General features: G+C 42.2%; 2 protein-coding genes across 2 annotated transcripts in view; both read left to right on the forward strand.

Moving 5' to 3' along the window:
- Positions 1 to 17,707, forward strand: part of LOC135707509 (glutamic acid-rich protein-like) — a 44,475-nt gene extending 26,768 nt beyond the window's left edge. Inside the window, exons 2-4 of the mRNA XM_065229355.1 lie at positions 16,610 to 16,713; positions 16,797 to 16,924; positions 17,425 to 17,707. Coding sequence (XP_065085427.1) covers positions 16,610 to 16,713; positions 16,797 to 16,924; positions 17,425 to 17,707 — 515 coding nt within the window. The remainder of the gene's footprint in view (positions 1 to 16,609; positions 16,714 to 16,796; positions 16,925 to 17,424) is intronic.
- Positions 17,708 to 18,151: 444 nt separating this feature from the next.
- On the forward strand, positions 18,152 to 19,242 carry LOC135707510 (ring-infected erythrocyte surface antigen-like). The gene is made up of 3 exons (XM_065229356.1): positions 18,152 to 18,163; positions 18,686 to 18,868; positions 19,015 to 19,242. The coding sequence occupies exons 1-3, from the start codon at positions 18,152 to 18,154 to the stop codon at positions 19,240 to 19,242; spliced, it is 423 nt and encodes a 140-aa protein (XP_065085428.1).
- Positions 19,243 to 24,936: the final 5,694 nt, after the last annotated feature.

Genomic DNA, 24,936 nt, shown 5'->3' on the forward strand with positions numbered 1-24,936 from the left:
TTGCGCAGCTACTGCACCAAAATGCGTGTACTGCAATGGAACTCCTCCTCATGCTCTCTCGTCGTGCCCGGCGTACAAACAGCTCGGGGACAAAATGAAACGCTCCCTTAAGGAACGTTCCAGGCGGTCTTTTGCAGAAATGCTTAAGACAGCCAAGCCATCGACCAACGAAACAAATCCCTTCGCTCTTTTGTCAGATGACGAGTCTGGCTCTGACTTGGCTGAGGAGGGAGTTTCTTTAAGTTTTCCGGAAGGTTCTGCCCGGAAACGAAAACGCATCCGTTCGCGGAAAGTTGCAGATCAAGAACCCCAAATCAGCTTGCCCAAGTCAAGGAGTGGTGGAAAAAAGGAGACTTCTACTCCTCCTGGATTCCGCAGAACTGACTATACCTAGGATTTTCCACCTCTTCCGGGGACATCCAAAACCCCTGATGCCCCAATTTTAAGAACAGAAACCCCTTCTTCATCTGGGCTGTTCTCATTTGATGACATTGTGGACGGTATTCTCAAATACCTCAACATTTCTGATCCTCTGAAAAGCATTGTCCTTACATTGCTTCCCACTGTGAAATCCTTCTTGAAGCAATTGACTTCAAAATGGCCCCTTCTTGCAGCTATCATCTCCTTCGATGGATAATTTTCTAAACGAGGTCGGGGATTTGATCACTGTTCTACAGTGGAATTGTCGAAGTCTTATTCCGAAATTAGATTCGTTCAAGTATTTAGTCCATAACAATAATTGCGATGCATTTGCCCTCTGTGAAACATGGCTCTCTTCAGAAATTGATCTCCCTTTTTACGATTTTAACATTATTCGATTGGATCGTGAGGATTCACGTGGAGGAGGGGTACTTTTGGGGATCAAAAAGTGCCATTCCTTCTATAGAGTGAATCTTCCCGAATTCCCCGGTATTGAAGTTGTCGCATGTCAGGCTACCATTAAAGGTAAGAGCCTTTGTATTGCTTCTGTATATATTGCTCCTAGAGTCTCTGTTAATCGCAAACAACTTTTCGACATATGTGCGGTACTTCCCGCTCCATGGTTGATCATGGGAGATTTTAACTCCCACGGTACAGGCTGGGGGGAGCTGTACGATGATAACCGTTCTACTTTGATTTATGATCTCTGCGACAACTTCAACATGACAATCCTTAACAATGGAGAAGTAACACGTTTGGCTGGTCCATCCTCGGATGGTAGCAGATTGGACCTCACCGTTTGCTCCAATTCACTATCGTTGGATTGCACTTGGCATGTAATCCAGGATCCGCACGGTAGTGATCATCTGCCGATCAAAATTTCGATTGCCAGTGGGTTCAACTCGTCAGAATCCGTTAACGTCGCGTATGATCTAACCCGTAACATCTATTGGACTAAGTTCCAATCCGCGATAGACGATACAGCATCGTCAGTGGAAGAGCTTCCGCCGTTGGAGGAATATAATTTCCTCTCTAATCTCATCGTCGACAGCGCACTTCAAGCTCAAACACGACCGGTGCCGCGATCGTCTATTCGTAAGAAAACACCATCGCTCTGGTGGGATCAACAATGCACGGAGGTTTACCGTAAAAAGTCCGACGCGTTTAAACTTTTTCGGAAACGCGGAACACGCGAGCATTTCAACGCATACACATCTCTTGAACGCGAACTCAAGAGCCTCATCAAGGCCAAAAAACGGGGTTACTGGCGGCAGTTTGTAGACGGATTGTCGCGCGAAACGTCTATGAATACGCTTTGGAGTACGGCGCGAAGAATGCGTAACCGGTCTACTAACAACGAAAGCGAGGAATGCTCAGATCAATGGATTCTTAAATTCGCGCGAAAAGTGTGTCCGGATTCTGTGCCGTCGCAGTTGATTCCTCGCGAAACCGCGAATTCGGTAGACGAAATCAGTCAGCCTTTTTCAATGGTGGAACTTTCACTCGCTCTCGTTTCGTGTGGCAATTCTGCCCCGGGATCTGATAGAATCAAGTTCAACTTGCTGAAAAACCTCCCAGACGTCGCTAAGAGGCGCATGTTGAACTTGTACAATCAGTTCTTGGAGCTCAATATTGTTCCCGACGATTGGAGACGAGTGAGGGTGATAGCCATTAAAAAGCCTGATAAACCCGCGTCGGATCACAATTCGTATCGGCCCATCGCGATGCTGTCGTGTATTCGGAAATTGATGGAGAAAATGATCCTTTTTCGCCTCGACAAATGGGTTGAGACGAACCACCTTCTTTCAGATACTCAATTTGGTTTCCGTAGGGGTAAGGGAACGAACGACTGTCTCGCGTTGCTTTCCTCGGAAATTCAGTTGGCTTTTGCTAAGAAAGAGCAAATGGCTTCTGTGTTCTTGGATATCAAGGGGGCTTTTGATTCAGTATCCGTTGAAGTTCTTTCAGAGAAACTCCACGCTTGTGGATTGTCTCCATTAATGAATAATTTTTTGTACAATTTGCTGTCAGAAAAACATATGAGCTTTTCTCATGGAAACTCTACAGCTTTTCGATTTAGCTACATGGGTCTCCCCCAAGGCTCATGTTTAAGCCCCCTTTTGTACAATTTCTACGTTAGAGAAATTGATGTCTGTCTTAGTGACAATTGCACGTTGAGACAATTTGCAGATGACGGCGTAGTGTCTATCACAGGGCCAAAAGAGGTTGACCTGCAAGGACCCTTACAGGATACCTTGGACAATTTGTCTACTTGGGCTATTCAGCTAGGTATCGAATTCTCCACGGAGAAAACTGAGTTGGTCGTTTTTTCTAGGAAGCATAGCCCAGCACAACCGAAGCTTCAACTTTTGGGTAAACCGATCACTCATTCCATGTCTTTTAAATATCTTGGGGTCTGGTTCGATTCCAAATGCACCTGGAGATCCCACATTGAGTATCTGAGACGAAAATGCCAACAAAGGATCAATTTTTTTCGAACAATTACCGGAACGTGGTGGGGAGCCCATCCACAAGATCTTCTGACGTTGTACCGGACAACGATTTTATCGGTTTTAGAATACGGTAGTTTTTGTTTCCAGTCGGCAGCTAAAACGCACATCATCAAGCTGGAACGGATCCAGTATCGTTGTCTTCGTATCGCGTTAGGATGCATGCACTCGACTCATACTATGAGTCTCGAAGTGCTGGCGGGCATGTTGCCACTATCCGTCCGTTTTTCAGAGTTATCTCTTAGGCTCCTCACCCGTTGCGAAGTAATGAACCCACTGGTGATCGAAAATTTTGAGAAGCTTCTGGAGCTAAATCCTCAAACATGTTTTATGACTTTGTACTACCTATATTTAACACAGGATGTCAGCCCTTCAAGAAATATTCCCAATCGTGTAATCTTCTCCGATTTCGGCAATACAGTGAATTTTGATTTATCTATGACGCAGGAAATCCGCGGAATTCCAGAGCATCATCGTCCTATGATTGCTCCGTCATTATACGCTGCAAAGTTTGGCCATGTTGATTCTGCCAGAACGTTTTTCACAGATGGATCTCTAATAGAGGAGTCCGCTGGTTTTGGTGTATTTAAATTTTTTTTTTTTATTTAAATTGTTCTGTGTATGTGACTGAACTGGCAGCAATTCACTACACTTTGGAAACTATTGCTTCACTTCTTCCAGACCACTACTTTATTTTTACGGATAGTCTCAGTTCTGTCGAGGCTATCCGTTCCATTAGGCCGGTAAAGCACTTCTCGTATTTTCTCTTGAAAATACGAGAACTGCTTAGTACTTTATCCGTGCGCTCTTTCATCATCACCTTCGCGTGGGTCCCTTCGCATTGCTCAATTTTGGGCAATGAGAAGGCGAATTCACTTGCGAAGGTGGGCGCTATGGAAGGCGACATTTATGATCGACAGATCGCCTATAGTGAATTTTTCTCTATTTATCGTCAGCAGTCGCTCGTTAGCTGGCAACATCAATGGAGTGAAGGGAGCTTGGGACGTTGGCTACATTCAATTATCCCTAAGGTGTCGAAGTTTGCATGGTTCAAAGGGTTGGACTTGAGTCGAGACTTCATACGCGTGATGTCTCGTCTCATGTCCAATCACTATTGTCTAAACGCTCACTTGTTCCGTGTGGGGTTGGGAGACAGCAATCTCTGTGAATGTGGACAAGGTTACCAGGACGCTGATCACATCCTTTGGTCTTGTGCGGAGTATCGTGGAGTCAGATCACATTTTTATGATTCCCTTCGGGCTCGAGGTAGACAACCTAATGTTCCAGTTCGGGATATTTTGGCTAGACGCGATCTGGAGTTTATGAAACTCATATATGTTTACTTTAAGGAACCTTAGATTGTAAGTTTGATTAACCTTGTGCTTAGTTTGTATTTTGTACGTGTGGGTTTTTTTTTCAATGTTTGTTTTCAAGATGAATAGAAATAATTTCATGCTTTAGGATTAATTAAATAGTTGTATCGTAAACCACATTTCAAACCTCCTTCTTCCCTTTTCCCATCCAAAAAATTGCAAATCTCCACTAACCTCGAGACAACCGCGAGTACTCGGTCCAGTTCCTTTAACTTTAAATTTAAGACAGTAATAATGTATAACGCAAAGGATAACTCGGCTCTGTAAAGTTTATTCGATTGAGCCTGTACAAATAAAGTAATTATAAAAAAAAAAAAACCGATGATTTTTTAAACCTGGAGACAAAAAAGCTACGAAAAAGCACTTTTGCCTTCATTAAAGATTACTTGTACGCGACATTCGTTGTTTCGATTTGGTCCTTACCTAAGACGGGAACAGAATCCATAAAATTGTCACACTTTTGGGCTACCGTGCCCTTACTTCACAAAGTAAACTACGACTGACGCGACGATGTTACCACCGAACAAATATTGCACATCCGCGGCGAATACACATATAGTGAAGCTGCAACGGGTTCAATACCGTTGCCTCCGAATCGCACTTGGCTGTATGCACTCGACGCATACGATGAGCCTCGAAGTACTCGCGGGTGTTCTCCCACTGACAGATCGTTTCGCGGAACTGACCTTCCGGTATCTTATCCGTTGTGAAGTAATGAACCCATTGGTAATAGAAAACTTTGAGAAGCTGCTCGACAGAAATCAACAAACAAGATTCATGAGTCTCTATTACGAGTACATGACGCTGGAGATTGGCCCTTCTTCATTCAATTCCTCTCGTGTTTGCCTCCAAGACTTTTATAGTTCCTCTGTAAATTTTGATCTGACCATGTTGCAAAAAATCCGTGGAATACCAGATCACCATCGGTCGATGGTTGTTCCCTTCATTTTTGCAAACAAGTACCACCATGTTAGTAACAATAAAAGTTTTTTCACAGATGGGTCAACTAGAAACGCTTCCACTGGATTTGGAGTATTCAACGAATTTCCGTATACGTTGCGGAACTAGCAGCCATATTCTACGCAGTAGAGCAAATTGCCTCACTACCATCTGATCACTATTTTATATTTACTGATAGCCTTAGCTCGTTGGAGGCTATTCGATCAATGAGGCCGATGAAGCACTCCTCGTATTTCCTGACCGAAATCCGAGCTAAATTGAGTACTTTGGGTCCCATCTCATCTGTTCAATTCCGGGTAATGAGAAAGCGGACTTGCTAGCTTAGGTGGGCGCTATGGAAGGCGATATTTTTGATCGACAAATCGCCTTTGCGGAATTTTTTTCAATTACCCGTCAGCACGTCCTCACCAACTGGCAACAAAAATGGAATAAGAGTGATCTGGGAAGATGGTTACATTCTATTCTCCCAAAGGTATCAAACAAGCCATGGTTCAAAGGATTGGACATGAGCCGTGACTTTATACGTGTCATGTCAAGGCTCATGTCTAATCACTACTCGTTAGACTCGCATTTCTTCCGAATCGGGCTCGCAGGCAGCAATTTGTGCGCTTGTGGTAGTGGCTACCACGATATCGACCACATGCTTTGGTCATGCTACCCTACATTGTGTTGCTAGATCCGAGCTATCCGCATCCCTCAGGGCCCGAGGAAAACAACACTTGCGGCCCGTTAGAGACATCTTGGTGAGCCGAGATCTCGAATATTTTAATTTAATTTATGTGTTTTTAAAACGGATCGATCTGAGGATTTAGTAGTTAGTGTCATCTTGTGTTCTCTCGAGTTGCTAGGTCTCCATCGGTGTACCCTCATGTTTGTCTTTTTCTCCAGTATGTCGCTTAGTTCTAGATCAAGAGCACATTACTCTAAAAAACCTTATGTTCTCAATCCCTACCGTTTGTTACAATTTGTTACCCCTTACCTCGAGATAGCCGCGAGTAATCGGCCCCCGCTTTACTAACGTTAGTTTTAAGTAATTTTGTTACCCAAACGATGAATATCGGCTCCACAAAGCTACGGCAAATGAGCCTGGATAAATAAACGATTTAAAAATATATATATATTGCATATCTTCAAAGCTACCTCGGTTTTAAAACGGCTGTTTTCTCCTTCATAAAGGCTGACTAAAAGTAAATTGGTACGCACAAAAAGTCCTGTAATTCGTGATAACATAAGTTTAAAAAGTCCATTAATGGTTGCTTTACAGTACTTTTATTGAAACTTCAAAGTTACAGCATAAGATGGTTACATTTCTCCAGTTCAAGCTAAATCTCGAAACTTCCTCTTGATGGAGCCCATCAGCGCCCGCACAGTGAAAACAGACAGGGAATCAGCACATTTCTTCCATTTTGCCCGCATTTGCTGGATGTCCTTGACTGCCCCGCCGCTTCGTCAAAGTCGCTGCTTTGAAATTGCCCAGTATTTTTCGATTGGTCGAAATTCCCGGCAATTCGGAGGATTCATTAGCTTGGGGACAAAACCGATCTTGTTGGCAGCATACCACTCTAGAACCACCTTGGAGTAGTGGCAACTGGCCAAATCGGGCCAGAAGATGACTTTGCCCTTGTGCTTGCGGATGAACGGCAATACACGCTTTTTCAAGCATTCTTCGATATAAACTTGGGATATCATAGTCGAGGATGTGACGAATGGTTCCGTTTTCAGGCCACAACTGCAAATCAATAGCCAAATCATGGCCTTCTTCGCGAACTTGTCGGCAAACACGAACTTGAATCTTCCCGGCACATACGTCCAGTCGCAATGTAAAACTTTTGACCGGGAAGCTGCTTAAAATCGAGTTTGATGTATGTTTCGTCATCGATCAAAGTGCAGCCCTTGTGTTCCGCCAAAACACGGTCGTACAAGAGCCTTGCACTTTAGCCAGCTTGGAACCAGAGCACTCCGGATTTTCCAGGTGCTTGTGCACAATTTTTTTCCTTCTTTAGAGATCCATTTGACGTTAATTCTGAACGCGATCGACTACTTTGATCAAACTTGCACCAGTTGTTCTCTTTAAAAGTGTAAACAAGCCACTGTCAAATATTTTCGATTCTCAACACTAGAGGCATGCTAGCAACGCGCGAGGGGCGTGCCATTTTACTTTTTGTCAGCCTTTCTTTCACCATCAAACTACCGCATCAAAACCACCAAACCACACAATCAAATACGATCCAACGTAACTACCGTCATTCTTCAACCACGTTCCTCAAAAACGAATCGGTCAAGTGCCAAGTTTGCATGTTCGATCGCGACATTTATATTCTTATTGAAACATACTTCAACATGAAAAAAAATCATAATGCATTATTCATAGGCACCTAACCATACAAACCGAGGAACATGCCTCATACGATCGAGGTCATCCCTCTGGCAAATGGGAATCGATGAAAATTAATGTCGATTATTCTTCCGAAGGGATGCACCCGCTCCCGCAAACAATGCATTCGATCCCCAATTCGGCGCAAGCGGCATCCCCCTCACGCATGCCAACACCACCATCAGATAGGGGAAATTTTCGCCTACCTGATAGCGTCACCAGCACGCGTGGTCGAGCCACCAGCCAAACCAAACCGACCATAAAACGCACTGCCCGTCCCCTCGAAAATGCGATCGAGAAATGTATAAGAACAATCTTCAACTGGAACGTACTCACCTAATAAATATATCCGGAAGCACATTCCCGATACTTCCATGCTTATTTTCCTCCAGCGATTCGAACCAGATAATAAATAGATACCTATAACTTTACTTTTTCAAATCACTCTGTGCACAAAAGCAATGCACATCGCAAAAACCTAACAATAGATCGGCGCGGTCGAGTCACACTGGCAACAAAGGGAAACGAGAGCACACCAAGCAACCAAAGTAAAACATCAGCCAACAAACCTTTCCAAATCAAATTATCGTGCCCAGGACACCAAACTAATCAAATGCGAGCACCGAAAAACTCCACGCCAGGACAAAGACAGCCCGAACTAAAAATAAAAAATAAAATAAACTAAAAACCCGCAGCGGAGCAAAAGCACAACTGTTCTCGAACGATTCTCAAAGCAAACTCCTTACACACTAAGATTATTTTACAGATTTCTGTAAAATTTTACCGAAATCTCAACAGCTGAACGTTTGGTAAACAATTTTACAGTTTTCCTGTAATTATTTACAGATATCTGTGAAAAATTTACAGATATTTGTGAAAAATTACAGGAAATCTGCGAAACTGTGTACCGAGCGTTCAGCTGTTGAGATTTCGGTAAAATTTTACAGATTTCTGTAAAAATTTGTAAGTGCGTAAAATTAGTTTATTAGTTAAGGTGAAAATATCTGTAGAGAGTCCGTAGGAAGATCTGGAGGAAGTCCGCTGGAAGATTTGGAGTAAATCCACTGGAAAATCTGGAGCAAGTTCACACCAAGATCTAGAGAGGGCCTTGAGAAAATCTACAGGAGGATCTGGAGGAAGTTCACAGAAAGATCTGAAGGAAGTCCACAAATGAATCTGGAGGAATTCCACAGGAAGATTTGGAAGAAGTACACATGAAGACCTGCAGGACGTTCACAGGAGGATCTGTGGAGGAAGCACACTGGAAGATCTGGAGGTAGTCCACAGAAGGATCTGGTAGAAGTCCGCAGAAATATCTGAAAGAAAAGCACATGAAGAGCTACAGGAAGTTTACAGGACGACCTAGGGGAAGTCCACAGAAATATCTGGAGGAAGTCCACCGAAGAATCTTGAGGAAGTCCGCAGGAAGATCTGGAAGAAGTGCACATAAAGACCCGCAGAAAGACCAGAGGACGACCTGGGGGAAATACAAAGGATGATCTGGAGGAAGTCCACAGAAGAATCTGGAGGAATTCCGCAGAAATATCTGGAAGAAGTGCACATGAAGACCTGCAGGAAGTTCACAGGATGACCTAGAGGAAGTACACAGGATAAACTCGGGGGGAAAACGTGGAGGAAATCCACAGAGTGCTCTGGAGGAAGTTTACTGCAAGATCTGGAGGGTCACCACAGGAAGATTTGAAGGAAATCCCCAGGAAGACCTAGGGGAAGTTCACAGGAAGATTTGAAAGGAGCTCACTGGAAGATCTGGTTGAAAGTCCATGGGAAGATATGGAAGAAGTTCATAAGGAAATCTGGAAGAAATCCACAGAAAAATCTTGGGGTGGTACACAGAGGATGGCCACACGAAGATTTGGACGATGTCCACAGGAAGATCTTGCAGGGTTGCCACTTAATTTAAGAAATTAAATTCCAGGTTTTTTTTTCACGGTTTACCCCCATGAATGATTTAAGCAATTAATGTCACTGGAATCAGAAACATACTTTAAATATTTAGTTATTTTAAATGCAGAAAATCATATAAAAACTTTTGTGAAATGAAAATAAATTGTTAAATTTTTTTAAATATATAACGATTTATAGCAACAAATTTTCAAATTCAATTCCATAAAAAAGCTACGTTTTTAGAAAAAAAAAATAAAAGTTTCAAGATTATAGAATTCTTGAGGATAGTCCGCATGAAGGCCTGCAGGAAGTCCAAAGCAAGATCTAGAGAAAGTCCACAGAAATACCTGGAGAAACTCCACTGGAGACCTGGAGGGAGTCCACAGGAAAATCTGGAGGAAGTTCACAGGTAAAGCTGGAGTATATTTGCATTAAAATCTGGATGAACTTCACTGGAATATTTGAAGAAAGTCCACAGGAATACCAGGAGGAAGTCCACAGAAAAATCTAGAGGGATTCCTCAGGAAAATCTGGAACAATTGCCCAGATGATCTGGACGAAGTTCACAGGATGATCTGGAGGAAGTTTACAAGGAGATCTGGTGGAAGCCAACACAAGGATGTGGAGGAATTCCGCTGGAAGGTCTGGAGGAAGTTCACAGGAAGATCTGGAGAGGACCTTGAGGAAGTCCATAGGAAGGTCAGGAGGCAGTCCACATGAAGTACATAGAAAGATCTGATGAAATTGCACAGGAATATCTAGAAGAAGCTCATATGAAAATCTGAAGAATGTCCACAGGATGATCTGGAGGAAGTTCGCAGGAATATCTGGAGAAGACTGTGAGGAAATCCACAAGAAGAGAAGTCCACAGGAAGTACACAGGAAGATCCGGAGGAAGTGAAAAAGAAGATCTGGAAGAAGTTCACAAGAATACCTGGAGGAAGTCTGGAAAAATCTGGAGGGAGTCCACAGGATGATCTAAAGAAAGTCTCCATGAAGATCAACAGTAAGTCCACTGGAAGATCGGTTGGAAATCCGTAAAAAGCTCTGAAAGAAGTTCACCGGAGGTCTGGAGAAAATCCGCAGACCTGAATAAATTCTGGAGGAAGTCTTCCTCCAGGAAGATCTGGAAGAAATTCAACTGGAAGATCTGCAAGTAGTGTGAACGAATATCAGGAGAAAGCCCACAAAAGATCTGGAGGAAGTTCACAGTAAGATCTGGCGAAGACCTTGAGGAAGGAGGATTTGGGAGATTTCCACAGAAAGATCTGAAGGAACTCCACAGGAAGATCTGGAGGAAATTTACAGGGAAATCTAGTGGAAGTACACAGAAGGATGTACAGGAATTCCATAGCAAGATCTGGAGGAAGTCTACAAGAAGATCTAGAGGAGGTCCACAGCAAGATCTGGAGGGAGTTGACAGGAAGGTTTGGAGATACTTCACAGTAAGACCTGGATCTTGAGGAAGGCCATAGGAAATCTGGAGGAAGTTCATTGGTGGATCAGGAGGAAGTCCACTGGTAGATCTGGCGTAAGTTCGCATGACGATCTGAAGGAAGGTCACAGGAATATTTGGAGAAAGTTCGAAGGAAGACCTGCAGGATGTCCTCAGGAAAATCTGCAGGGAGTCTACAGGAAGATCGGGATAAAGTACACAGGAGTAGAATCTGGAGAAAGTTTACAGGAATGTTTGAGGAAAATTTTGTATAAGATTTGTTGACAGACTTGGAAGATCTGGATAAAGTGCACAGGAGTAGAATCTGGAGGAAGTTTACAGGAATTTTTGAGGAAAATTTTGTATAAGATTTGTTGGCAGACTTGGAGGAAGATTTGGGTGAATATATGGAGTAAGATTTTGAGAATGATTTGGAGGAAGATTTAGATGAAGATTTGGAAGAAGATTTTAATGAAGATTTGGAGGTAGATTTGTAGCAAGATTTGTAAGAAGATTTGAGGTAAAATTTGGAGGAAGATTTGAAGCAAGTTCATAGGAAAAATCTGAGTGCAGATGTTAAGGAAGGTTTGGGGGAAGATTTGTAGGAAGATTTGGAAAAAGATTTGGAGGATAATTTAGATGATGAGTCTGAGGAAGATTTGAATGAAGATTTGAAAGAATATTTGGAGGAAGATTTGAAGAAAACTTTGGATGAAGGTTTGAAGAAAGATTTAGAGAAAAATGAGGAGAAAAATTTGTAGGAAGATTTGGAGGAAGATTTTTTCGAAAATTTTGAGGAAGATTTGAAGAAAGATTTGCAAAAAGACTTGGAGGAAGATTTGGGGAATGATTTGAAGGAAGATTTGAAGAAAGATTTGAAGGAAGATTTGAAGGAAGATTTGAAGAAGATTTGGAGGAAGATTTGGAGGAAGATTTTGAGGAAAATTTAGAGGAAGATTTTTGGAAAGATTTGGAGGAAGATTTGGAAGGATATTTGGAGAAAGATTTGGAGGAAGATTTTGAGGATGATTTTGAGAAAGATTTCAAGGAAGATTTGGAGGAAGATTTGGAGGAAGATTTAGATTAAGATTTAGAGGAAGATTTAGAGGAAGATTTGCAAGAAGGTTTGGAAGTAGATCTGGAGGAAGATTTGCAAGAAGATCTGGAGGAAGATTTAGAGGAAGCTTTGGAGGAATATTTGCAGAAAGATTTAGAAGAAGATTTAGAAGAAGATTTAGAAGAAGATTTGGAGGAAGATTTGGAGGAAGATTTGAATAAAGATTTGGAGGACGATTTGTAGGAAGATTTGGGGAAACATTTGGAGGAAGATTTGAAGCAAGTTCATATGAAAATCTGAGTAAAGATGTTAAGGAAGGTTTGGGGGAAGATTTGGAAAAAAATTTGGAGGAATATTTTGTAGAAAATTTGGAGGAAAAATTGGAGGAAGATTTGGAGGAGATTTGGAGGTAAATTTGGAGAAATATTTGGATGAACATTTGTAGGAATATTTTGGGAAAGATTTGGAGGAAGATTTGGAGGAAGATTTGGAAGAAGATTTGAAGAAAGTTCACAGGAAAATCTGAGTGAAGATGTTAAGGAAGGTTTGGGGGAAGATTTAAAGGAAGAGGAAGATTTGGAAGGATTTGGAGGAAAATTTTGAGGATGATTTGGAGGAAGATGTGGAGGAAGATTTGGAGGAAGATTTGGAAGAAGATTTGGAGGAAGATTTGGAGGAAGATTGGACAAAGGCCACAGGCAGATTTAGAGGATGCCCATAGGATGATCGGGAAGAATTTTACAGGTAGATCTGGAAGAAGTGCACATGAAGACCTGCAGAACTGGTAGAAGTTCCCAGAACCTCTGGTAGAAATATCCAAAACTTATGTTAGAAGTCCACAGGACCTCTGGTAGATGTCTGTAAGGCTTCTGGAATATTATGGAAAAAAATTACCATTCTCGAAAGTTCAGTTTTACGAGCTCGTTTCCTGTGTTAATGGCACGATACCTCAAAATGGAGAGTGGTAAGTTACTTCGTTCTTGATAGCTTTCAACCTATAAATTGGTAGCTGGAGCAGAGCGTGGATGTTGTTGGATGATGATGTTTTAAAAGATTTTAGACCATCTCCCTCCCCCTGCGTGGACAATCATGCATTGAAATTTGTATGAAGCGTGGACATTCACTGACCCCCTCCCCCCCCTAAGCCGTCCACTTGGTATATGGACAGCCCCTAGATGCACCATACCATATATAAAGGTCAAAATTCAGTGTGACTCGATTGTCCAAAATCCATCATACCCTCCAAGGTGCATTACTCCCCGCTTTAACCTTGTTAAACTGACCATACTCCTTGAAAAACGAGAGAACCTTTCCGCAGCCATATGTAGCCCTTCGACGACGACGACGACGGACGGACGGACGGCCACCCAATCCAATTACATCATTCGACCAAAGGAGGAACAAGCAATAAACGAGTCGAAGAAAAATTTACGCACGAGCCCATTTCCGAGTCACCACCTGTTGAGCGTTGAGCACGGGCAGGCAAAAAAACGACCGAAAAAGTAAAAAGATAAGAATTCCAACACAACACGCCGGAAGGACTCCGCCTGAACAACGTTGTTGAACGGTCGGCGATGATGTAAATGAGCAAAAATTCACACGCACTTTCTTCGCTCTCCCCTACTGGTAAACAATGAAAAAATATACCTATATGCGACCAGCTGATGCGCCCGAAAAAAAAATTGGGCGCACGTGCTTTCTTCGATTACACAATACCGCGCGCCGCCGAACGAACAATTGCAGCTACAGACCATCAGGCCCTAGCCGTCGTGGTATCCTTGCTCGCAGTGGAGGAGCATCGAACTTCACTCCTTCGACGGCGGATTGACGGGTTAATTGCAATCAAGATTATTGACCTTCATTTCGAGGGCTGGAGGGACCCGGCTGGACGCAGCGATCGTGTGCTTCGTGAGCCGTTCCTGGAAGGGTCCGAAAATGCGAAAAAAAATATATAAAACTAAACGAGTGCAGTGACCGGTCGGTTGCGGTTCGCGGATCCGATGCTACTTTTGAACAGTCAGCGGCGCTCTATTGCGATTCCCAGGAAACAGGGACGGTTCGTTTGGCAATTTGCGTTCCCCGCGTTGCTCCAGTTCGGCGCTCGCAATCGCGTCTCTAAGATTCGCGCGCTGTCTCTAAATCTAGCCCCGGAGGTCACACCCTGACACAGCTTCACACACACACACACACCCACACGACGATGATGACGGCGGCGGTGGTGAAGGACTAGGCGAGGCCTCGATTTCAACCGTCGTAGGTACGTATCCGAAGCGAAGATTATACTTTATTATCTCGTCAGTAATCTTCTTTTCGCACAACGTTGACCCCAGCCAGTCAGTGTGCGCTCGACGGCTTTAATTCGTGTGGTCGTCTTGAACTATTCGGGATAAATCTAGCCGCTGTGGGGGGAGGGGATGGCGGGGGTGGCCGGAGCAAGCAGAGCGATGCAATGAAATTGATCCCCTTCGGTTGTCGTCCGCGTGGTGCAGTATCGGGTGGGCAAGGGGTCTCACGTTCCGCGGACGACGACGACGACGACGACGGGACGAGAGGCTCTGGACCCTGGCGAAAATCGTGCGTTAAATTTTATCTCACGACTTGGTTGCGCGAAGCGCAGAAATCGATTTTGTGCTATATTTTTGCTGGGCTCTGTCTGCCAACCACCCGCTCACTCGATAGGAAATGCCCTCTGGGAAATGAGCTGGTTAATGGGCTTGAAATAGTTTTCTCCACTTTTTTTATTCGTATTTTCGTTCGTCGTATCGTCTGCAGCGGAAGGATGGGACACGGCCAATGAGATCGACTCAAAAGTGAGTGGATAATAACTCAAAATAGCAAAAACGTAGGTCACTTGTAGACTGAGAGAGAATAGCATTTGCCTCCGCTTTTCCTCAAAAATGGGCTCGAATTTGAGGGAAATTGAGGAACATTTTTCTCAGTCTAGGTGTTTACTAATATGTGAAACCTGTCTCGATTTTCCTCACATTAGAAAAGTTTTTCCTGGAAAATCTAGAAAATTTTTACTCAGTCTATGAGTAACCTAAATTTGAGTTGCTTTAATTGGTCGTGAAGATGCAGGCCGTGCGTTTTTCAGTTTCCTTAAGCGAGATGGTTGGTGGACGATGGGGTGGGGATCGCGAGGGATTGGGATCGCCATAGTTCACCGTCGGTAGGAGGAAGGGAGTTTGGATGAGGGCTCGTTTAATGCGCTGACATCAATTGCGATGTAACAATCAGAGCAATGGACTCGACTTGGCGTATCAAGCTGTCAGTAGTAGAGGGATGTGATTGTTGTAGGCTTCGAGGAGGATGGCGTGCGTGTTTTTGGATTAGTTGTTTCCGTGGGAGCAATTTAGTCGAGGCAGCTATTTTTATCTTCCAGGAAAAGCTTGACGATTCTCTAGCCAAAATTAGAGATATCAAGTTGAACAGTTGAGCCTTGCTGCACATTATTTGCACTGGATCAGAAGTTCAATTTTGGCAAGGAGCCTGAACATTTAGTGTTGTCAAAATAAAATGATTTTTTAATTTGATTAATTATTATGAATTCATATATTATGGTTCAAAATAATTATTTCAGACATCTCTCGGTTGCCTCCAGGGAAGAGGACAATTTAAAAATGTACAGTGGTCCAGAAGCCGGTATGCGATATTAACGATCTTATTTATAAAAATGCCCTTTTCAATTACTTATTACTCAGCATGTGGCAGTTACTCATAAGTGTCGTATGAAATTAATTTAGTATGTACATCAGATAACTTAATGTTGCCATAGCAAGACTAAAAATAATAAACTCCAAGTTGAGTCAAAATCGATAATGGAAGTGCTCATGATATAAATGACAAACTTATACGCGTTTAAAACCTAACACCTTTTCGTGACTTCCTGACCTTTCGTGACTTAACACCTTTTCGTCTGAATCTATTTGCAAGCCGGTGTTACTGCTACCTAAAGCTACCTTCTCAGTGCTGAATATTACTAGGAAATGTTCTACCTTGTTTGATTCTTATTCCTCTTTTATTTTTGTTTGGACCCTACCAGAGGTAATCCTGCTTGGATATCGATCAGGGAAATTCTTCTTCGATCCTTCGGATTATTATAGTAATCTGCTTTGAAGTCGATTTGTAGAAACTCCTGCCGCCATGGCGCTTAAACGCAAAAGAGAAGGACAATCGTATGATCCCCCTTCTGATGAAATTCATTTGAGCACTCAATTTGATATGCTCACGGATGATGAGAATGATTCATCATCCAGGCAAAAATCCCAGAAAAAGGTCCCCCCCCCTATTGTGATAACCACTTCCGATTTCAATGCTTGTCGCAAGGAACTTTTGATTTTCGTACAATTCAAGTTTTCAGTTCAAACTGGCCGTGTATTGGCTGAAACCTTGAACAGATTCAAACGTCTTCTCCAGAATCTTTCACTTACGACACCATAACTGAACGTATGTTTAAGGTTGTCTTGAAAGGTCTGCCCAATGGTGAAAAACTAGATCAAATCAAAAATAAATTGACAAAATAACTTGGATTTGAGCCACTCCAAGTAATCAAATTGAGATTGAAATCACGTCCAGATTTGAATGAAGATTCGGAGGAGGTTTCGGAGGAAGATTTTAAGAAAGATCTGGAGGAAGATATGGAGAAATATTGGGAGAAAGAGGAAGATTTGGACGAAAAGGTGATTTGGAGGAAGATTTGGAGAAAGATTTGAAGGAAGATTTTGTGGAAGATTTGGAGGATGATTTGAAGGAAAATTTAAAGGACGATTTGAAGGAAGATTTGAAGGAAAATTTGAAGGAAGATTTGAAGGATGATTTGGAGGAAGATTTGGAGAAAGATTTGGGCGAAGATTTTGAGGGAGATTTGGACGAAGATTTAAAAGAAGATAGGTAAGAAGATTTGCAGGAATATTTGGAAGAAGGAAGATTGGGAGGAAGATTTGGTAGTAGATTTTGAGGAAGATTTGGATGAAGCTTTGGAAGAAAATTTGGAGGAAGATCTGGATGAAATTTTGGAGGAAGATGTGGATGAAGGTTAGAGGAAGATTTAGACGAAGATTTAAAGGAAGATTTTGAGGAAGATTTTTACGAAGATTTGGTGGAAGATTTGGAGGAAGATTTAGGGAATTATTTAGAGGAAGATTTGAAGGAAAATCTGAAGGAAGATTTGTAGGAATATTTGGAGGAAGATTTAGAGGAAGATTGGGGGGAAGATTTGGTAGTGGATTTGGAGGAAGATTTAAAGGAAGATTTAGAGGAAGATTTGGAGGATATGAAGGAAGATTTGGAGGAAGATTTGTAGGATGATTTTGAAGAAGATTTGGATGAAACTTTGGAGGGAAATTTGGAGGAAGATCTGGATGAAATTTTGGAGGAAGATGTGGATGAAGGTTAGAGGAGGATTTAGATGAAGATTTAAAGGAATATTTTGAGGAAGATTTGAACGAAGATTTGTTGGAAGATTTGGAGGAAGATTTGGAGGAAGATTTGGAGGAAGATTTGGAGGAAGATTTGGAGGAAGATTTGGAGGAAGATTTTGCGGATGATTTGAAGGAAAATTTGAAGGAAGATTTGAAGGAAGATTTGAAGGAAGATTTGAAGGAAAATTTGAAGAAAGATTTGGACGAAGATTTGGAGGAAGATTTGGACGAAGATTTAGAGAAAGATAGATAGGAAGATTTGTAAGAAAATTTGGGGTATATTTAGTGGAAAATTTGAAGAAAAATTAGGAGGAAGATTTGAAGGAAGATTTGAAGAAAGATTTGGACGAAGATTTGGAGGATGATTTGGAGGAAGATTTGCAGGAAGATTTGGATGAAAATTTAGAGGAAGATAGGTAGGAAGATTTTTAGGAAGATTTGGAGGTAGATTTGGTGGAAGATTTTGAGGAAGATTGGAAGAAAGTTTTGTAGGGATATTTGGAGGAAGATTTAGAGGAAGATTGGGGAGAAGATTTGGTAGTAGATTTGGAGGAAGATTTAAAGGAAGATTTAGAGGAAGATTTGGAGGATATGGAGGAAGATTTGGAGGAAGATTTGTAGGATGATTTTGAAGAAGATTTGGATGAAACTTTGGAGGGAAATTTGGAGGAAAATCTGGATGAAATTTTGGAGGAAGATGTGGATGAAGGTTAGAGGAGGATTTAGATGAAGATTTAAAGGAAGATTTTGAGGAAGATTTGAACGAAGATTTGTTGGAAGATTTGTTGGAAGATTTGGAGGAAGATTTGGAGGAAGATTTGGAGGAAGATTTTGCGGATGATTTGAAGGAAAATTTGAAGGAAGATTTGAAGGAAGATTTGAAGAAAGATTTGGACGAAGATTTTTAGGAAGATTTGGACGAAGATTTAGAGGAAGATTTGGAGGAAGATTTGTAAGAAAATTTGGGGTATATTTAGTGGAAAATTTGAAGAAAAATTAGGAGGAAGATTTGAAGGAAGATTTGAAGAAAGATTTGGACGAAGATTTGGAGGAAGATTTCGATGAAAATTTAGAGGAAGATTTGTAGGAAGATTTGTAGGAAGATTTGAAGGTAGATTTGGAGGAAGATTTTGAGGAAGATTGGAAGAAAGTTTTGGAGGAAGATTTGAAGGAAGATTTGGAGGAAGATTTGGAGGAAGATTTGGAGTATGATTGAGAGAAAGATTTAAAGGAAAATTGGGACGAAGAGGTGGACGAAGATTTGGAGGAAGATTTGGACGAAGATTCGGAGGATGATTTGGACGAAGATTTGGGGGAATATTTGGACGGAGATTTAGAGGAAGATTTGGTGGAAGATTTGGATGAAGTTTCGGAGGAAGATTTCGATGAAGATTTGGATGAAAATTTGGATGAGGTTTCGGAGGAAGATTTCGATGAAGATTTGGAGGAAGATATGGAGAAATATTGAGAAAAAGATTTAGAGGAAGATTTGGAGGATGATTGGGAGAAAGATTTAGAGGAAGATTTGGACGAAAAGGTGATTTGGAAGAAGATTTGTAGGAAAATTTGGAGAAAGATTTGGAGGAAGATTCGGAGGAAGATTTGGAGGAAGTTTTGGAGGAAGATTTGGTGGAAAATTTGGAGGAAGATTTTGCGGATGATTTGAAGGAAAATTTGAAGGAAGATTTGAAGGAAGATTTGAAGGAAGATTTGGAGGAAGATTTGAAGAAAGATTTGGACGAAGATTTGGAGGAAGATTTGGACGAAGATTTAGAGGAAGATAGATAGGAAGATTTTTAAGAAAATTTGGGGTATATTTAGAGGAAAATTTGAAGGAAAATTAGTAGGAAGATTTGGAGGAAGATTTGAAGAAAGATTTGGAGGAAGAATTGTAGGATGATTTGGAAGAAGATTTGGATGAAGCTTCGGAGGAAGATTTGGAGCATTTTAAAATCAGCATTTAATGGTGCAACACATTCTTGGTTAGTAGTTCAGCGTTTTGCTGTTTTAAAAACCATTTAAAGTCTGACGATAAAGTCAAAACGGGTCTGGTTTTAAAAATGATTTTATTGCAGCACTCTTTCCTTGTATAATACTAATGAGTTAGTCAACCATAAACTTGGTCGGTATTTTTTTTTATTGATGTCACGACAAAATACTCCATAAAGGTGTTTTATCATTATAAAAGCAATTTTAAAACCTTTCGGTTTCAAACGGGAACAAAAGGCATATATTGGTGTTTTTTGGTACCAATAATGTGTATTACAAAACTCCGTACTGTTTACAAATTAAACTAAAAATATGGATCCGCCTAGAGACAGAGATAAAATAAATCGATTGGAGCTTTTAAATACAGAATCACAAGGAAATGCCGAAGGATAGTCGAGTAATAGTACTAGCCATACTGTTGACGGAAGGGAAAAGGAATACAATTCCAGAAGTTCCTGGGAGGCCCAACAGCTCCGACTGAACCGGTCAACGATGACAGAACAGCCGACTGAGAAGAGTGAAGTGAATGCGGTTCACGAAGCACTGGAAGATGCTTAAAATTGATTGGAATACCAAAAATATTGTCAATGGCGTTTGCGTCACGTTCTGAATAAAAACAGACCAGACTTCTCCAGAAATTGCACTTCGATGATGATTCGAATAACATGCAACTGGGACTGCGGAAAACTGCCGACGGGAAACTTCAGAAGCTGTCAGTCAGCTGGAAATTAGCTGCCTTCGCAGCGGTTTGATTCGCCGAAAGGGTCAACTGTTTCAATAAATCCAAGCAAGCGCACATTAACTTCCTCGCATCATTCCACCTGTTCCAAGTTATGTAGATACACTTCCTGATTCACTGCTTCCGATTGATGAGCCCGGGCGATCCCTTATCGAGGATGCCACGCAACTTGTTGATCCAACGCTGGAGTAGAAACTCGGTACAATGATCGCACAAAAAATGATCGGTAGATAAACAAATTTTGACGTTTAACTTTGTCCAGGCAACTTTGCCACCATTAATGCCGTCATAAAACTAAATGGAATAGGATCAAGCAAAATACGTACGAATTATGCCAAATATGGACCTATGAACCAAATGATGGACACATACAACAAGCACTGCGACAACATTGACTTTACAATGACAAAATCAAATTAAAGCAATATTTGAATTCCTCACGTAACGTCAGCCAGTAATGGTTTTTTAATTGTTTTCAAGACCTTATAATTTATATAACAAAGACAAAATTGTATTAAATAGCGTTTGCAGATCACAATTTTAAGAGTGTTGTGAAATTTTTATTTCCCTTAAGATTGGATATCTTGACGGAAAAGTATTTATTTGCATGGTAGGCCGAGTTGAGGGGCTAGGCCTAGTTTACCTGCAGACTGAACCACATCTTCGGTTCTGGTGCTCTCAATTTGCCTTTATGACCACCTATCTCGGCTACGACTATCTATCCCCATCCTTACCTCGTACTCGTCTGAGATAACCGAAACTCGTCGCACTTTGCACCACGAAGACGACGACGACGGCGGCTGTAATAGTGCAAATTCCAGTTGTTTGTATGGATGCAATTTTCCAACATTATCCGGAAAGAATCGTTGCAAGGCTTTCGCTTTTTTACATGAACGTTTACTACCTTCCACCTTCCCCTCCACCGGATAAACGCCTACACCGCTATCAAATTGGACGAATATTGAGTGACGGTGGTTTCTGTGATTACCCGATCCTCAGCCCGCCGCGCCGTAGGGTGAATCAATTCTGTGATCGGTGAATGTCGGAGCGAATCCTCTCTGCTGATGGCTATTGCTGCACTGGTGGTGGATGAAGACGTTCCCCACTTTCAACTGCCGTCATCTGAAAATTACAGTGTTTAACGCGAAAAAAAAATCTAAATTACTATAGTTTTGGATTTCAATATTTATGTTTATTATTAAAATCATACACTTGCTGGCGGAGCTCAGGATTCGCGCGCTGGGGAAGGTCAGGTTTTCCCCGGACATATGTTGCAATGTGATGCACTAAAACGGGTCGTGATTCGTTTTTGTTCGTTTTTTTTTTTGCGGTTTGGGTGCGGCGGTAATAATGGGATTAAGTTCTCGGGGTACGCACGATCGATGGCGGGAAATTGCGGTTATGAAACTGTAGAAAAAAATCAGGACACTTCGCTTGTTCAGCTGGTTTACAAATCCGAGTTTATCGGTGTTCTTAAATAGTACTAAATATTAACAACCTGGTAATTGTTTCACTAGTTTAGAACGCAATATTTATCTCAAATAACTGAATCGAAAATGTCCGCGTCTACACCGTCACCACACAAGCTTTTGAATATGTGCTTCGCCAAAATGATCGATAAGGTACACTGCGACGGTCACATCTCGGCCCTGCAAAAAGAAAAAAAAAAAACGAAAAGCCAAATCGCAATAAGCTACAACATACCTGCCACTGCCGATCCCCTTGCCGAATGCAGCCGTGATGCTGTGATGGTAAAAATGTGAGACTTTTTGACGCTGACAAATGAACATCCCGGTATCAAAACACACCAACAGTAGCTGCAGCTGGGAAGAGTAGCAGTAGCCGAAAGCTGCATTCGAACGATGCGACGGCAAAAAGTCAGCTCCTGGAAAAATGGATGTGTCTTGCCCCTTTTCTCCACCGACCCCTACGCTTTCGTGTGACTGTCAAAGCTCCGACTGCTAGTCCATCACATCGAATCCCGGCTGCCAACAACGCAGTAACGAACGGTGGTGATCAGGTGCTATGGGGATAAGCCGCGGTGTGGTGGGGATGATAAATAAGTAGCCCTTTTGCCTCGAACCTAGCGGGGGAACGAGGTGGAGCAGGACGGAGGGCGTAAGTCATCAGCATTAGTTCGGTACAGCTTAATCCGGGGAGGAGGGCGTTTCCCGGGTGGAGCCGACGGTGGGTGCACAGAGTGTGTAATCCTTCTTGGTTTGAGCTTTTTTTGACAGCATCATCCAAACGAACCTTGAACGTGATTGAGGAAAAAGCACCGACCCGAGGCGTGATGGTTGGCGGAAAGTTTGGCCCGAAGGTGCATCCAGGAGGGTCACGGTGAGTCCGTTCGAGGATTTTTCGGAACAAAGTGGTCCGTTCTCCCTCACGAACCACTCGCAAATCAACGTCAGTCAGAGCCAGCGAGGGAGCTTCGATTCGAAGGACGCTTTCTTTCTTCTCCTGCCGGAATGACAGCAGCAGAGACGAAACGCGTTGTTCCATCCATCCAGCCAGCATAGGAAAAAGTATGATTTATGTTGCCTCTTTAGATGCGCTTTTTTGCATACACACGTCTTCTTGCACCACCATCATCATCATCATCATCATCGTTGATCGTCATCATCATCTGCTCCGTCATAATCAGCAGCAACGGTAATATGGTGCTGGCAAAAGCTACGGCGACATCAACCTCAGTGCCTCTCAGAGCGCTGGCCGGGAAGCGAAGCAACGGGAAGGAGACGGGAGCAATGGTTGAGGTTAGTTTTGCTCTGTAATGCACTTTTTCCTGCACCATTGCACTGTAACTCCGTTCGGCGGAAGACGTTCACAACCGTCGGAGGAGGAAGTTCACAATCGAGCATCAGCAGAAAAGAATTTATTGTTGCCTTTTGCTGAGTTATGCCTTCTCCTCTTGATGCCATACTGTGGGATTGCTTTCCCAAAAACAAACGTCTGGAATTCGTCATTTTTAGCGCTAATGGATGCTTTTTCAAAGCTTCCCGATTGATGTCTTTGAATTCGTAGCACCGGAATGGGAAAGGCAAAGTTCGACAAATCAGAGCAAGCCCACAGAATTGCGAACTATGCTGTCCACAATTTTGAATTCATATTTATTGTCGTTAATCAGATGTAGACCATTTTAAAACAAGTTACAAGTCATGTGTTAAAATTATGATTAGAATTAAAGTACTGCTTTAATCTGGTTTTTGTCATTATAAAATCAATAGTTGCACTATGTTTATTGTCATAATTTGATTTAGTGGACCAAATTTGGCATAATTTGTGCGAATGTGATTTATAGTAAATATATTTCGAGTTCGCAGCTGCCGAGAAGGTAAAGGGTGATACGGTCAAAATTTGGTCAAGGGAAAACGCGTGTAAATCGGTGAAATCGTTTATTTAAAAAATCAAATTAAATTTCTTTTTCAAGTTCAATTAGTATAAAATTCAGGAAAAATATTTAGTTAGGCTTCCGCTTTTCGAAATCCAAATTGCCGGGCCTTACGCTTGACCCCTGCCATCAGATTTTGTACAGCCACCTTGTCCACCTTCTTCGCCGCAGAAAGCCAGTTTGCCTTGAACTGCTGCTCGCCCTTAGCAGTTTTTTTGGTCTTCTTTAGGTTCCGCTTGACAATAGCCCAGTATTTCTCAATTGGGCGGAGCTCTGGCGTGTTGGGAGGGTTCTTGTCCTTAGGAACCACCTGCACGTTGTTGGCGGCGTACCACTCCATGGCCTTTTTACCGTAATGGCAAGATGCCAAATCCGGCCAAAACAGTACGGAACAACCGTGTTTCTTCAGGAAAGGCAGCAGACGTTTATTCAAACACTCTTTCACGTAAATTTCTTGGTTGACAGTCCCGGAAGCTATGAAAATGCTGCATTTCAAGCCACAGGTACAGATGGCTTGCCAAACCAGATATGTCTTTGCGAACTTTGACAGTTTCATGTGCTTGAAAACATCTGCTACCTTTCCCCTTCCTTTTGCCGTATAAAACTCCTGTCCCGGAAGCTGCTTGTAGTCGGCTTTGACGTAGGTTTCGTCGTCCATTACCACGCAGTCAAACTTCGTCAGCATCGTCGTGTACAGCCTCCGGGATCGCGCTTTGGCCGTCGTATTTTGTTTATCATCGCGATTTGGAGTCACTACCTTCTTGTAAGTCGATAGTCCGGCTCGTTTTTTGGCTCGATGCACGGTTGTAGACGATACACCCAGCTTATTTGCGGCATCTCGGAGAGAGAGGTTAGGGTTTCGCTTGAAACTACCGGCAACTCTCTTTGTCGTCTCAGCGGCTTCCGGTTTTCGATTTCCCCCCGATCCAGACTTCCTGGCTGTCGACAAACGTTCCCCAAACACTTTAATTACATTTGTAACGGTTGATTTGGCAACTTTTAGCGATTTTGCCAACTTTGCGTGCGAGTAGCTCGGATTTTCGCGATGCGCGAGCAAAATTTTGATACGCTGCTCTTCTTGCTTGGATGGCATTTTGACAACTGAAGAGTGAATTCCAAAATCAAAATAGGAGCAACATTCTACACACACACACCTTCAAAATGAGGGGTGTTCAGGTTTTTTAAATGCAAAATTGAAAGAAATACGTCAAGTTGATATTGACAAAATTTTGACCGTATCACCCTTTATGTAAAAATTAAGCTTTGATAACAGTTCTACTGAGTCAATCCGATGCGATACGATATCGTTCACAAACGAAACCATTGCAAATTCACGACGTTCAAAATCTTTCATAATTTT

The sequence above is a fragment of the Ochlerotatus camptorhynchus genome, unplaced genomic scaffold, assembly GCF_037179485.1.
Source record: "Ochlerotatus camptorhynchus isolate MF236.1 unplaced genomic scaffold, CSIRO-AGI_Acam_v1.1 ptg000313l, whole genome shotgun sequence".
In the NCBI taxonomy this organism is placed as follows: domain Eukaryota; kingdom Metazoa; phylum Arthropoda; class Insecta; order Diptera; family Culicidae; genus Ochlerotatus; species Ochlerotatus camptorhynchus.